Here is a 16160-nt window from a genome sequence, read left to right on the forward strand (position 1 = left end):
GAACCCAGAAGTTGGAGTTCCAATCATTCAGTCACAGAAAATCAACAGTTTTGTATATAAACAGAAATGTAAATCCTCTCATTACTACATTACTACATACAATACATCCTTGTGCGTGTTTCACATCAAGCTGAACCACTTTATATTTTATTACCGATTTAAGAAAATAAATTGTTCCACACAGTGAAACACTCTGAGGTGTCAGAACGATGAATGAGTGAACAGTTCCACACTGTGTATCTGAGCTGGAATAGTGGATCAGTGGAGCTTAACATCACTGTAGATCACAGAATCATCCTGCTGATCATCCTGAACGTTCCTGTAATCACCAACACAAATAATACCATATTATCTTTCATTATATAGTTTATCACTGCATATCTCACACACACACACACACACACACACACACACATCATTAGATTATATAGAGTTGTAGTTTTTACCCCTGGTTTGTTGTTTTCTTTTTTTGGATACACACAGATGCGTACATCACTCCGTCCTCGTTCACCTCTTCATCTCTCTTTTCTTCTTTTTCCTTCCTCCTGATGGAAGCAGAAGAACACGGTGAGCAGTTCAGTACAGGAAGAACTTCTAGAACATACCACACAAGGACTAACAGAGGAACCGTCACGCCTGGATGTTTTTAACAGCAGGTGAGTCTGATTTCTGATAGATCATTTATCTCCTGGTTAATACTGGTAATGCTGGGATGTAAGTTCTGTCCTGGTATGATCCAGGACCTGTGATCTGATTATTGGTTTTCTGATTTGCTGGTGTGTTCTGCACTGTTTAATGATTTAAATTGATGGAATTCATTCTAAACTGTTTGAGGATGAGTAATATGGGACTCTTGATGGGATCAGTTCTTACCCCTTGTTTGCTTTCTTGTTTTTGATGCGCACATTTGCGTACGTCACTTCATTCTGGTTTATCACCTCCTCATCAGGCTGGTCAGGCTGGTCAGGCTGAGGGTCTCGTTTTGGATGCGCCCCGTGTGTCTTTCCTTCACCCTGTAAATAAAAGACCAGAAACAATCAGCAGTAGGTAAAACTGCTCTCACAGATCAGTGATGATGTTCTGGTGCGGGACGTCGAGCGTGAGGGAACATCAAACTGCACAACGCTGAACAGGGCCGAGCAGAGTCGTGTACCGGGGGCAGGTAGGTGGTAGCTTTGTTTATATGGGCACAGAGGAGTCATCAGCTGTAGTTAATCACTAGGAATCATCATCAGCTTGAATTATAATATTATTCTGAACATTATTAATACTTGTTGTTGAAGTTATTGCATCCACAGAGAGGTGCAGCTTTATATTCATGTTTTTTTTTTTTTTAAACTAAGCTCATGGTCAGGTGTCCACATACTTTTGGCCATACAGTGTACTGTATTTCTCAGTTGTTTTCCCTGACCCACTATTTCTTTATTCATTCATTTTCACAAACGTTAGATCGGGTCGATCCACCAGAGGGCAGCACACACACACACACACACACACACACACACATACACACACACACACACACACACACACACACACACACACACACACTCACGTTCAACTTCATCATTTTCACTGAAGCCAATCTACCTTCTGCATATTAACCACAGTACTCAATGAAAACCTGAAAACGGACCTGAGAACATACCAAACTCCCCATAGAAATTTACAAGGGCTAACGATCAAGACAAGGTTCTCCAGCACCCAGTACCACCGTGCCAGCAAAGTAAGAGTTCAATCATCCAAACTTAATTTAATAACTAATATTAAAGTAGGTTTCAGTCAAAGACATAAAAGGTATTTTTGAAATCGTGATTTATCATTTATTATTGTAACAGAGCACAAATAATTGATGTTCCCTCAGAATTCGGGTCTGAATGGGGCTCAGACACCCACAGCGCCCCTCTGAACGAACCTGATACTGACTGTGGTGTCTTATGTGACCTCGTACCTGTGTTTTCTCCTCACTCGGTCCACTCTTTTCTTCTGAAGCTTTTTTCCTCCTCCTGATGGAAGCAGAAGAACACGGTGAGCAGTTCAGTTCAGGAGGAACTTCTAGAATCTACAACACGACCCCCTACAGCTCCATTATATAGAGTTAACGTGGGTTGTTTTTGAAAACCTAGTGAGCTTCCTGCTGTCTTACTGCCTACATAGGCAGCTGCCTCAGTAGAGAGAATTCTAATAAGTCAATGACTTAAAAGGCAGGTTATTCGAACATGCTACCTAGACAGCGATTCCATCGGGTTTCGCATTTAGCAGTTAGCATCTTGTATTTCAAAGCAATGGGATGGGTTGGCACAGCGCACTAGCATGCCAACTAGCAACTGGCACAGCGCACTAGCATGTCTCCCTCCGTGAACCGAAAACGGTTAGATTCGCTGATAAGCCGAACTTGCAAATAAAAACAAGTTTATACAAGTTAAAAATCAATTATAATTTATTTACGTTTGAAAATAACTCTTTCTTTTCACTGCACCGTCAGCCATGTTTTTATTATTTTTCTGTGAGAGAAGAGCTGCCGCACTAAATGCTGGGATTGCCTTGATCACTAAGGATGCTTCCGATGCTTCCTCGTTCTTGAGTCAAATTGACATTTTAAGATGCCGAACTAGACAGCTTATTAAGGCATCTAGGATTTCGAACAGCCTTCTTCTCAGGAGCGCACGTAGGATGACGTAAAAATGTAGAGAGAGAGCTAGGTTTTCGAACACACCCGTAGTTTTGCTTTTTATTAATGTGTACAGTAAGTACTCTCTGGGAGTTCTTAATTCTGGTCCTGGGGACCCTTTGCCCTGCATCTGATCCAGCTGTTTATAAAGCCTGTCTGATTTACATCAGGTGTGTTGGGGGTAGGAAAAGCAAGGTGGGCAGAGCTGGTGGTCCTAAGAACCAGAGTCGAAAGCCGCTCAGGTGGCGCAGCAGTAAAAACACACGCTGCAACCGGAGCTGGATCTCGAATACATCGTATCGAATCCAGCTCTGCCTTACCAGTCGAGGCTGGGCGGCTATATGAACAACGATTGGCCTGTTGTTCAAGATGGGCGGGACGGGGATGGGGTCTCTCTCTGTCAGAATGGTGCGGTTACGACCTCTGCTGGCTGATTAGAGGTGCCTACACAGAGATGAGGAAGGAGTGCTCTTAGGGTCTGTCTCTCCGCACGCAACGCTAGGTGGCACAACACTCATTAATGTGTGAGTGATAAGATGCATACGGCTGCTGCTCACGTTTCGGAGGGGATGTGGATTAGCTTCAATCTCCTCGGCCAGAGCAGAGATCGGCAGAGGCAGAGAAGAAGCATGATGCAATTGGGCAAAAATTGGACACGCTAAAGGGGGAAGAAAAAGGGGAGAAAAGGCATTTTTAAAAAAAGAAGAAAAAAAAGAACCAGAGTCGAGAACCCTTGGGCGCATTAAAGGTTTATAATTTGGGCCCCTTGCTTCACTATCAACTTTAAGCCCAATATTTGTATAACTTACATTATTTACTTTTTACCACAGTTCTCTAATAGTAATATTATTGTTAGAACCTAGAGGAGCACTTGGCTGATATGCTGTCAAAATAGCTCTGACCCACTAAAACATGGACTGCACGAGACATCTGAAGAAGTCTTGTAGTATCTGGTACCAGCAGATCCTTCAACTTATGTACATTGCATCATGGTTCCATCTCTTCCTTTGGGAAAAGATGCCAACTGTATGTGCCCGGCCATCCATGTGATCTTGACAAAAAATTGAACTTCTTTTTTTGTTCTGATGCCTGCATGTCCATCGTAGGTGCTTCTGATGGTGGACGTTAGTTGGCATGGGCACTGGCAGCTCCACACAGAGAGGTTTTAGATATTCTTGGGTTGGTTTGTACCGGACGCCACAGACTTCATGTCTTCTGTCATCAGTGAGTCTTGGCTTGTCCCTCCTCGGACCACTGTCAGTGGATACGCACCACCAACTTGCTGTTTTGGAGATGCTTTTACTCGGTTGTCTGTTCATCCCAATTCCCACAACACCCCTCATGCATGGCAGTAACTTTAATGATCACGACAGACTGGGATCGTGTAAAAATGTTCTGATTCTCACCTCCGATTGTAATGTACAGCTACCACGACTACAACAATCAGAATCCCTCCAGTGACCCCCAAAATAATCCAGGTTAACCACTGGAGAGGTGTTCCTATAAAGAAACAAACATTAACATTTTAAATCAACACAATTTTGTCTAATTATTTTCATGAATAAAATTTATCTGAGCTGATGGACCCACCCTCGACATAAATGCTGATCGTATCAGATACCAGGCCCACGCTGCTGCTCCACGTGCAGGTATAATTCCCAGAATCCTCATGGGTTAGAGCGTGAAAGTGAAGAATGGGTCCTGATCTGTCCAGGTTCTGGTTGTTCTTGGACCAAACAATCTGTGAGGAACTGTGTGTGCAGTTCACGTGACATGTCAGATTTAAGGAGTCCCCTGGTTTAAGGGTCCCGTTTCCACTGAGCCTGATTAGTTCCACCTTTAAATCTTACAGAGAACAAAGAGTCACACCAGTGAATCAGGACTAAGAGCAGATTATTAATTATAGGACAGTCTGGTCTAAAACTCACAACCACGTCATGTAAAGTCTGATAGAAAGAGAATGAAAATAAATGAGAGTAAATTATATATAAATAATTATTAAATGTACCTGAGACTGTAAGATTTACTCCAGGTTCTCCTGTATATTTACCTTTATCAATTATAAATCTGAATTTGTACAATCCAGAATAATTAAATTTTACATTCTGGATGAACAGAGTACAGTTTGATTTGTCGTCTCCACCGTACACAAAGTCTGAAGTGATTTTTGATGAGCTGTTATAAACATACGGTGGTTTCTCACATATTTTATTTGAGTTCATTAAGCACCAGAGCTTTTGTACCACCTTTTTCTTGCTCTGTGGGTAGAAATAATAACAGGGAAGGGTGGCACTGAACCCTCTCACAGCACAGATATTTCTCTCAGGATAAAACACCGCCCAGTTACTGCTGTCTGTAGGAACTCCTGTAAAATACACAGATCAAATATGAATATAAGATCGATAAACTTGCTGGTGTTTTACTTAATTAATGCAGTTTTATTTCTGTGATAAAAACTTCATCTTCATCAGTGTTAAACTCAGAACACGTGGTTAATCATTAGCTTCAAATGAATCAGTAATACTTCTAAAATCACAATTCAATTACAAAACTGTATTTTAAAAAGACCCGTTCTTTTATGGACTTTGGATCTGGAGATTGTTGAACTTTAGTATAGAAGTGGCCTCAACCCCAGTGTTAAAAGATTAAAACTTATAATATATAAATAATTTCATACACCTGCTTGCAATGGCTGTGACTAAATCAGCTGAGCTCAATAATTACCAGGGGTGTCCAAACACTTTTGACCATGTTGTATATTTATATCTATATACAGTATTTTTCTTTTCTTCTTCTTCCTCGTTTCCTTACTGAAACCATAATCACCATTAAGTCTTTGCAGACACACAAACTAATAACAAACAGAAATGATTTAGTTGTAACGTCTGCACATAAAATCCAACAACTGAGAGTCAAACTGCAACATCAACCAAAAAAGAATCAGAATTAAAAACTATTATAATAAATATAAATAATTATTTATACCAGACAGAGCGAGCAAAGCGACGATCAGCTGAAGCATCTTCATCTCTTCTTTAGGAAGTGCTAAATGTGATCTGTTTTCTGTATGTTTTACACTCAGCTGAGAAAAGCAACCGTAAAAGGAGAAGTTTATAGACGACCAGTTACTTACACATATAACTTGTGAAGCTGTTGTCAGGAAACTCGACATTACAGTGAATACACACATTTACATTTTCAGCATTTAGCAGAAACTTTTTTCCAAAGCAACTTACAGTACTGTGACCTTGATCAAGGGCCCAACAGTGGAAACCTGGTGGTAATAGGGCTTGAACCAGCAACCTTTTGATTACTAGTCCAGTACCTTAACCACTAGGCTACAACACACATTCTTCTAGATTCCTTCATCTGATCAGTAAATGAAAAGAATTCTGCAGAGTCGGGAAGTAACATGTGGACACCCCTCCTAATTACTGAAACCAGTTGTTTTAGCCACACTGGTTGTTTAGCTGCCTTTAACTTTGGTGCATTATTTTGGAAAAGGCACAAAAAGACGACCATAAAGCCACGGACTGGTACATTTGGTGAGGTCAAAACTGAACTCAAAAAGCCTGAACTCAAACCCATTAAACACATTTGATTACAAGCCAGGTCTTCTCATCTAACATCACTGCCAGCCCGACCTCACAAATGCTGGTTTGACTGAAGAGGCACAAATTCTGACAGACATACTCGTTTTAATGCACTTTTACATGAGAGCGCCCCCCTGCGTCCGTACTGTGTAACAACACTCAGAACTGATGACTTTCTGAAGGCTGCATGTTGTTGGAATGATAACAGTAAATGTGTGTAAACACGTGTTGAGCCTGTAATGAATGAAATGATTCAAATGTGCTTCATAAGATTTTATTTTAGCTTAGAAACATGTATTACACACTTTAGGATGTGAAGTGTTGATGTATGACTTTCACTAGATGCTGTGTTTATTAAAAGTGGTTTGTGATAGTATTCCCGAGTCCATGTGCTGATATTGATTATAGAATCATGCTATATGTAGATTGTAGCCTTGACTTTTATACACAGAGATCATTTACATCATTAATTACTTCAGCATAATTACTATTAAAACATCATCATTCTAGCAAAAGTAAACAATGATAAAAAAAAATGCTTTTCAATAAAATCAAATCTGTCCAGAGAAAGGAATTAAACAAAACGAATGGCTGATAAAATAAAGGAAACCCGTAAACCAATGACTGAAGGGAGTTTTCACCAGCATAGATTGAGTCCATTTGCCCCACTAGAGGACAGAATCACTGCAAAACAACACACATTTATTCTGACTGACCTTCTGTTCAATATCATGGAACATTTCTGTCCTAATAAGATCTTTTTTTCATTTTAAGGTGAAGGTGAATATTGTGTAATTATCTCATTTTAGACTAACTGCTGGCATTGGGCACTGTATGTGAGGAGTTTCGCATGTTCTCCAGAGTCTGTGGGTACTTTGGGTTTCTCCTACATCCTGAGTGAGTCAGTTTGTTTAGGTTTATGTTTTTAATGATTGTCTGGTTGGTCAGTGCTGGTTTTCTGGGACTGGATGGACTGTTGTGTAAGGTCCACATTTCCTTTATAGATCTGAGGTCTGGTCATTTCAATTATTCTATTTTAAAGCCTGAACTAATCATTTTAACACCAGTTCTCACACATTCAGTGTCCAGAAGTTGGAGTTCCAATCATTCAGTCACAGAAAATCAACAGTTTTGTATATAAACAGTCACAGAAATGTAAATCCTCTCATTACTACATTACTACATACAATACATCCTTGTGCGTGTTTGACCTCAACTGCACCACTTTATATTTTATTAATGATTTTAGAACATAAATTGTTCTACACAGTGAAACACTCTGAGGTGTCAGAACGATGAATGAGTGAACAGTTCCACACTGTGTGTATCTGAGCTGGAATAGTGGATCAGTGGAGCTTAACATCACTGTAGATCACAGAATCATCCTGCTGATCATCCTGAACGTTCCTGTAATCACCAACACAAATAATACCATATTATCTTTCATTATATAGTTTATCACTGCATATCACACACACACACACACACACACACACACACACACACACACACACATCATTAGATTATATAGAGTTGAAGTTTTTACCCCTGGTTTGTTGTTTTCTTTTTTTGGATACACACAGATGCGTAAATCACTCCGTCCTCGTTCACCTCTTCATCTCTCTTTTCTTCTTTTTTCCTCCTCCTGATGGAAGCAGAAGAACACGGTGAGCAGTTCAGTACAGGAGGAACTTCTAGAATCTACAACACGACCCCCTACAGCTCCATTAAATAGAGTTAACGTAGTTTTGCTTTTCATTCCTGTGTACAGTAAGTATTAGCTAGAAGTTCTTAATTCTGCACCTGATCTAGCTGTTTATAAAGCCTGTCTGATTTAGATCAGTGTGTTGGATGTAGGAAAGGTGTAAGGTGGGCGGAGCTGGTGGTCCTAAGAACAAGAGTTGAGAACCCTTGGGTGCATTAAAGGTTTATAATTTGGGCCCCTTGCTTCACTATCAACTTTCAGCCCAATATTTGTATAACCTACATTATTTAGTTTTTACCACAGTTCTCTAATAGTAATATTATTGTTAGAACCTAGAGGAGCACTCGGCTGATATGCTGTCACAATAGCTCTGACCCACTAAGACCTGGACTCCACTGGAAATCTAGAGAAGTCCTGTAGTATCTGGTACCAGCAGATCCTTTAATTTATGTACGTTGCATCCTGGTTCCATCTTGTCCTCGGGGAAACGATCCCTTCTGTATGTGCCCGGCCATCCATGTGATCTTTACGAACAGTTGACCTTCTTTTTTTGTTTTGTGTTCTGATGCCTCTGTGTCCATCGTAGGTGCTTCTGATGGTGAACGTTAGTTGGCATGGGCACTGGCAGCTCCACACAGAGAGGTTTGAGACATTCTCGGGTTGGTTTGTACCGGATGCCACAGACTTCATGTCTTCTGTCATCAGTGAGTTTTGGCTGTCCAACAACCTGTCGGCGGTTCATGGCTTGTCCCTCCTCAGACCACTGTCAGTGGGTACTTACCACGCACTTGCTGTTTTGGAGATGCTTTTACTCGGTTGTCTGTTCATCCCAATTCCCACTCCTACACCCCCCATGCATGGCAGTAACTTTAATGATCACGACAGACTGGGATCGTGTAAAAATGTTCTGATTCTCACCTCCGATTGTAATGTACAGCTACCACGACTACAACAATCAGAATCCCTCCACTGACTCCCAAAATAATCCAGGTTAACCACTGGAGAGATGTTCCTATAAAGAAACAAACATTAACATTTTAAATCAACACAATTGTTGTCTAATTATTTTTATGAATAAAATTTACCTGAGCTGATGGACCCACCCTCAACATAAATGCTGATCGTATCAGATACCAGGCTCACGCTGCTGCTCCACGTGCAGGTAAAATTCCCAGAATCCCCCATGGTTAGACTGGGAAAGTGAAGAACGGGTCCTGATCTGTTCAGGTTCTGGTTGTTCTTAGACCAAACAATCTGTGAGGAACTGTGTGTGCAGTTCACGTGACATGTCAGATTTAAGGAGTCCCCTGGTTTAAGGGTCCCGTTTCCACTGAGCCTGATTAGTTCCACCTTTAAATCTTACAGAGAACAAAGAGTCACACCAGTGAATCAGGACTAAGAGCAGATTATTAATTATAGGACAGTCTGGTCTAAAACTCACAACCACGTCACCTAAAGTCTGATAGAAAAATAATGAAAAAAAAAAGAGGAGAGTAAATTATATACAAATAATTATTAAATGTACCTGAGACTGTAAGATTTACTCCAGGATCTTCTGACCATTTACCTTTATCATCATTAGTTATAAATCTGAATCTGTACTCTCCAGAATAATTAAATTTTACATTCTGGATGAACAGAGTACAGTTTGATTTGTCGTCTCCACCGTACACAAAGTCTGAAGTGATTTTTGATGAGCTGTTATAAACCATCAGTGAGTTCTCACAGTTTTTATTTGAGTTCATTAAGCACCAGAGCATTTGTACCACCTTATACCCGCTCTGTGGGTAGGAATAATTACAGGGAAGGGTGGCACTGAACCCTCTCACAGCACAGATATTTCTCTCAGGATAAAACACCGCCCAGTTACTGCTGTCTGTTAGAACTCCTGTAAAATACACAGATCAAATATAATGAAGCTAAAATCTATAAACTCAGTTGTGTTTTACTTTATTAATGCAGGTTTATTTCTGTACATGAACACACTTCATCTTCATCAGTGTTAAACTCAGAACACATGGTCTGATCTTCATCCAGCTCAGAATAATCTGTAAAATCTATCAGTCTAATAAACACTTCACAGTACAGAAAATGTACGTGAACATCTCAGCTAACCACGTCTCCAAAGTCAGGGGTTTAAATAAATAAATGAGATGAAATTAGAGATCGGGGTTGTAGAGGTGCCTGGTCTTAAACTTATGTCTTATGTACAGTAGCGTAGTTTTTCTATTTACTTCTCAGACAGAACACACACACACACACACACACACACACACACCACACACACACACACACACACCACACACACACACACACCACACACACACACACACCACACACACACACCGCACACCACACACACAACAATCATTCGCTTTGAATGAATCAGTAATATTTCTAAAATCATAATTTATTTTTAAAGTTTACTTTAAATAGAACAGTTCTTTTACAGTGTTTTCTGGATTCCTGACCATGAGATTGTTGGACATGAGTATAGAAGTGGCCTCAACCCACAATGTTGGAAGATTAAAACTCATAATATATAAATAATTTGATCAGAATCCCTCCACTGACTCCCAAAATAATCCAGGTTAACCACTGGAGATTTTCTATGAAGAAACAAACATTAACATTTTAAATCAACACATTTTTGTCTAATTATTTTCATGAATAAAATTTACCTGAGCTGATGGACCAACCCTCAACATAAATGCTGATCATATCAGATCCCGAGCTCCCGTTGGTCTTCCATGTGCAGGTATAATTCCCAGAATCCTCCATGGTTAGAGCGGGAAAGTGAAGAACGGGTCCTGATCTGTTCAGGTTCTGGTTGTTCTTGGACCAAACAAACTGTGAGGAACTGTGTGTGCAGTTCACGTGACATGTCAGATTTAAGGAGTCCCCTGGTTTAAGGGTCCCGTTTCCACTGAGCCTGATTAGTTCCACCTTTAAATCTTACAGAGAACAAAGAGTCACACCAGTGAATCAGGACTAAGAGCAGATTATTAATTATAGGACAGTCTGGTCTAAAACTCACAACCACGTCACGTAAAGTCTGATAGAAAGAGAATGAAAATAAATGAGGAGAGTAAATTATATACAAATAATTATTAAATGTACCTGAGACTGTAAGATTTACTCCAGGATATCCTGACCATTTACCTTCAGTAACATTAGTTATAAATCTGAATCTGTACTCTCCAGAATAATTAAATTTTACATTCTGGATGAACAGAGTACAGTTTGATTTGTCATCTCCACCGTACACAAAGTCTGAAGTGATTTTTGATGAGCTGTTATAAACAATCAGTGAGTTCTCACAAAATTGAGAGTTCATTAAGCACCAGAGCATTTGTACCACCTTATACCCGCTCTGTGGGTAGGAATAATTACAGGGAAGGGTGGCACTGAACCCTCTCACAGCACAGATATTTCTCTCAGGATAAAACACCGCCCAGTTACTGCTGTCTGTAGGAACTCCTGTAAAACACACAGATGAAAATATAATGAAGCTAAAATCCATAAACTCAGTTGTGTTTTACTTTATTAATGCAGGTTTATTTCTGTACATGAACACACTTCATCTTCATCAGTGTTAAACTCAGAACACGTGGTCTGATCTTCATCCAGCTCAGAATAATCTGTAAAATCTATCAGTCTAATAAACACTTCACCGTCCAGAAAATGTACGTGAACATCTCAGCTAACCACGTCTCCAAAGTCAGGGGTTTAAATGAATAAATGAGATGAAATTAGAGGTCGGGGTTGTAGAGGTGCCTGGTCTTAAACTTATGTCTTATGTACAGTAGCTTAGTTTTTCTATTTACTTCTCAGACAGAACACACACACACCACACACACCACACACACACCACACACACACACACACCACACACACACCACACACACACCACACACACACCACACACACACACACACACACCACACCACACACACACACACCCACACTCACACACAACACACACACACACACACACACACAACAATCATTCACTTTGAATGAATCAGTAATATTTCTAAAATCATAATTCAGTTTTAAAGTTGACTTTATGTAGAACAGTTCTTTTACTGTATTTTCTGGACTCCTGACCATAAGATCGTTGGACATGAGTATAGAAGTGGCCTCATCCCACAATGTTGGAAGATTAAAACACATGAGCTCAATAATTACTAGGGGTGTCCAAACACTTTTGATCATGTTGTATATTTATATCTATATACAGTATTTTTCTTTTCTTCTCCTTCCTCGTTTCCTTACTGAAACCATAATCACCATTAAGTCTTTGCAGACACACAAACTAATAACAAACAGAAATGATTTAGTTGTAACGTCTGCACATAAAATCCAACAACTGAGAGTCAAACTGCAACATCAACCAAAAAAAGAATCAGAACTAAAAACTATTATAATAAATATAAATAATTATTTATACCAGACAGAGCGAGCAGAGCGACGATCAGTTGCAGCATCTTCATCTCTTCTTTAGGAAGTGCTAAATGTGGTGCTAGATGTGGTGCTAAATGTGATTGGCTTTCTGTATGTATTTACACTCAGCTGAGAAAAGCAACAGTAAAAGGAGAAGTTTATAGACGACCAGTTTCTTACACATATAACTTGTGAAGCTGTTGTCAGGAAACTCGACATTACACTGAATACACACATTTACATTTTCAGCATTTAGCAGAAACTTTTTCCAAAGTGACTTACAGTACTGTGACTGTATACTGTCTAAGCAATTGAGGGTTAAGGGCCTTGCTCAAGGGCCCAACAGTGGAAACCTGGTGGTAATAGGGCTTGAACCAGCGACCTTTTGATTACTAGTCCAGTACCTTAACCACTAGGCTACAACACACATTCTTCTAGATTCCTTCATCTGATCAGTAAATGAAAAGAATTCTGCAGAGTCGGAAAGTAACATGTGGACACCCCTCCTAATTACTGAAACCAGTTGTTTTAGCCACACTGGTTGTTTAGCTGCCTTTAACTTTGGTGCATTATTTTCGGAAAGGCACAAAAAGACGACCATAAAGCCATGGACTGGTACATTTGGTGAGGTCAAAACTGAACTCAAAAAGCCTGAACTCAAACCCATTAAACACATTTGATTACAAGCCAGGTCTTCTCATCTAACATCACTGCCAGCCCGACCTCACAAATGCTGGTTTGACTGAATAGGAACAAATTCTGACAGACACACTCGTTTTAATGCACTTTTACATGAGAGCGCCCCCCTGCGTCCGTACTGTGTAACAACACTCAGAACTGATGACTTTCTGAAGGCTGCATGTTGTTGGAATGATAACAGTAAATGTGTGTAAACACGTGTTGAGCCTGTAATGAATGAAATGACTCAAATGTGCTTCATAAGATTTTATTTTAGCTTAGAAACATGTATTACACACTTTAGGATGTGAAGTGTTGATGTATGACTTTCACTAGATGCTGTGTTTATTAAAAGTGGTTTGTGATAGTATTCCCGAGTCCATGTGCTGATATTGATTATAGAATCATGCTATATGTAGTTTGTAGCTTTGACTTTTATACACAGAAAGGAATTCGTGCATTAACCTAAACCTACATCCTGAGTAACTTAGTCAGCTGTGGAGGAATTGTCATTTACGGTAGTAAAAATGTGTTTGCGCTTGTACTATGTTATTTACGGCAGTAGAGAGCCGAGGGCTGGGAGGGGAGAAAACACAACTCCGTTACCGAGATTGTGTGTGTATGCTGTTGCATGGCTGAAGTTCATTAATAAAGTTATCCTGAGCGAAGTAAAGCCTCCGATCCATTCCTCTACATGGTGTCATAGTGAACAAGCAATGGCGAAATTCAACCCTCCGACAAACTTTTCTTTCGACAAGCCGAGTGAGTGGCCGGATTGGAAGCAGCGTTTCGTGAGATTCAGAACCGCTACCAATCTGGACAAGGAGGATGGCGCCGTGCAAGTGAGTAGCCTGATATACGCTATGGGAAGCGAGTCTGAAAATGTCTACCGTTCGTTCGCATTTGACGAAGAGGGACACAGAAATGACTTTGACAGAGTGCTTGCAAAATTCGATGAGTACTCTGTGCTCAGGAGGAACGTAATACACGAACGCGCGTGTTTCCATCAGCGAGTGCAAAGACCCGGTGAGAAAGCCGAAACTTTTATAAGAGCGCTGTATGAACTGTCTGAACATTGCGCCTTTGGCGCTAGCAGAGACGAGAATATTCGCGACCGAATTGTGGTGGGAATACTCGATAAAGATGTCTCACGGAGACTGCAGCTAATGAAGGACCTGACACTAGCACTGACCATCGAGACAGTCAGGCAGTCGGAGGAGGTTACTTCACAAGTCAGCATGCAGGGAGAAGCAACAGGAGCGATACACGAGGTCACGCACAAGGGCAGCAAATACACCAAGCACCAAGGTAAGCCAAAAAGTGGAAATGATGGACAGTGTGGGAAATGTGGCAAAAGAAAGATGATGAAAGTAAAAATGAAAACTGCCCAGCGAGAAAATGCAATGCATGCAGTAAAATCGGACATTGGGGTAGAGTGTGTCGGAACAGGAAAGCTGTGAGAGAGGTGACTGAACTAGAAGCGCAGTCATATTTTCTTGGGGCTGTGAGTAAGGCAGAGGGTTCATCAGAACAATGGGCCGTCAAGCTGCTGGTGGGCTCCACACCGGTAGAATTTAAAATCGACACTGGCGCTGATGTGAGCATCATTAGCGAGGAGACCTACTACTCACTCATCCCCAGAAGACCACTAGAGCCTGCAAATATTCCATTGGATAGTCCAGGTGGTGAGCTGCAGTGCATAGGGCGAGTTCAGAGCACTGTGACCTATAAAGGAGAAACACACCCAATCACAACATATGTTTTCCGTGGGCACACTGTAAGCAACCTGCTTAGCAGACCACTGTCAGTGAAAATGAATCTGGTAAAAAGAGTGAATCAATTAGTGTGCAACAGAGGACATTCACAAGCATTCAGTGAGCATGGGACATTAAAGACTGAACCTGTAAAAATACAGCTGAAAGACAATGCTCAGCCATATGCAGTACATGCAGCACGGCATGTACCTTGCCCCATGTTGCAAAAGGTCAAGGAGGAGCTCCAGCGCTCCAGAAATCTTCCAAAGTAAGATGAAAGAGACACTGCAGGGGCTGGAGGGCGTTGAAGTCTTCATGGATGACATTCTAGTTTATGGAACTACAACAGAAGAGCACGATCGCCGCCTGGAGATGGTGATGCAGCGCATTACCAGACAGCTGGCATGAAACTCAACCGTGAGAAGTGCTCTATCAGGCAGAACCAGCTACGGTTCCTCGGACATCTAATTGACCGGTCCGGTATCCGCCCAGACCCCGACAAGGTGGAAGCCATTTGCCAGCTACCGCCACCTGCAGACGTGCAAGAGTTGAAAAGAATACTGGGAATGGTGAATTATCTAGGAAGATTAATTCCCAACCTCTCAACTGTAGGACAACCACTATATGAGCTTCTAAAAAGAAACAAGAACACATGGACATGGGATCATGCACAACAAACAGCTTTTGAAAACATAAAAGAACTGCTGACGACTGCACCAGTACTTGCCTACTATGACGTAAACAAGCCCACTGCTGTGTCAGCAGATGCAAGTAGTTATGGACTGGGAGGAGTTCTCCTTCAGCTCCATGGAGAGCAGTGGAAACCTGTGGCATTTTGCTCCAGACGCCTAACTGAAGCAGAAACGCGCTATGCTCAAATAGAGAAGGAGAGTTTGGCTGGCGTGTGGGCATTTGAGAGGTTTGACAAATACCACAATGGACTGGAGAAGTTTAAACTTGTGACAGACCACAAGCCATTAGTACCCCTTATCAACAACCGCAGCCTGGACAATGTACCTTTTTACGTTGTCAGCGTCTTCTCATGAGGCTTATGAGATTTAACCCCATCGCAGAATATGCTTTAGGAAAAACTCTGGTTATCGCTGACACCTTGTCACGCAGTCCGCTGGCTGCCATGGGGTAGAATCCAAAACGCACAGTGAGGTAGCATGTTACGTGGCTAGTGTAATAGGGGGAATCCCTGCTTCTCCAAGCAAAATGGAGGAAATTAGAGCAGCTACATCCTTTGATGCTGAATTGCTGTCTGTCATGAAACTCATAAGAACTGGATGGCCTGAGCACTTAAGCAGTGT

General features: G+C 41.1%; 1 protein-coding gene across 1 annotated transcript in view; it reads right to left on the reverse strand.

Annotated features, from left to right (window-relative positions):
* Positions 1 to 258: 258 nt before the first annotated feature.
* LOC134300737 (uncharacterized) overlaps positions 259 to 16160 on the reverse strand; it is a 35741-nt gene continuing 19839 nt past the window's right edge. Inside the window, exons 5-15 of the mRNA XM_062985159.1 lie at positions 11090 to 11405; positions 10651 to 10923; positions 9495 to 9857; positions 9069 to 9327; positions 4680 to 5017; positions 4262 to 4516; positions 4078 to 4171; positions 1952 to 2006; positions 874 to 1013; positions 492 to 545; positions 259 to 319 (exon numbers count right to left, since the gene is read on the reverse strand). Coding sequence (XP_062841229.1) covers positions 259 to 319; positions 492 to 545; positions 874 to 1013; positions 1952 to 2006; positions 4078 to 4171; positions 4262 to 4516; positions 4680 to 5017; positions 9069 to 9327; positions 9495 to 9857; positions 10651 to 10923; positions 11090 to 11405 — 2208 coding nt within the window. The remainder of the gene's footprint in view (positions 320 to 491; positions 546 to 873; positions 1014 to 1951; positions 2007 to 4077; positions 4172 to 4261; positions 4517 to 4679; positions 5018 to 9068; positions 9328 to 9494; positions 9858 to 10650; positions 10924 to 11089; positions 11406 to 16160) is intronic.

Source organism: Trichomycterus rosablanca, chromosome 23 (assembly GCF_030014385.1).
Source record: "Trichomycterus rosablanca isolate fTriRos1 chromosome 23, fTriRos1.hap1, whole genome shotgun sequence".
NCBI lineage: Eukaryota > Metazoa > Chordata > Actinopteri > Siluriformes > Trichomycteridae > Trichomycterus > Trichomycterus rosablanca.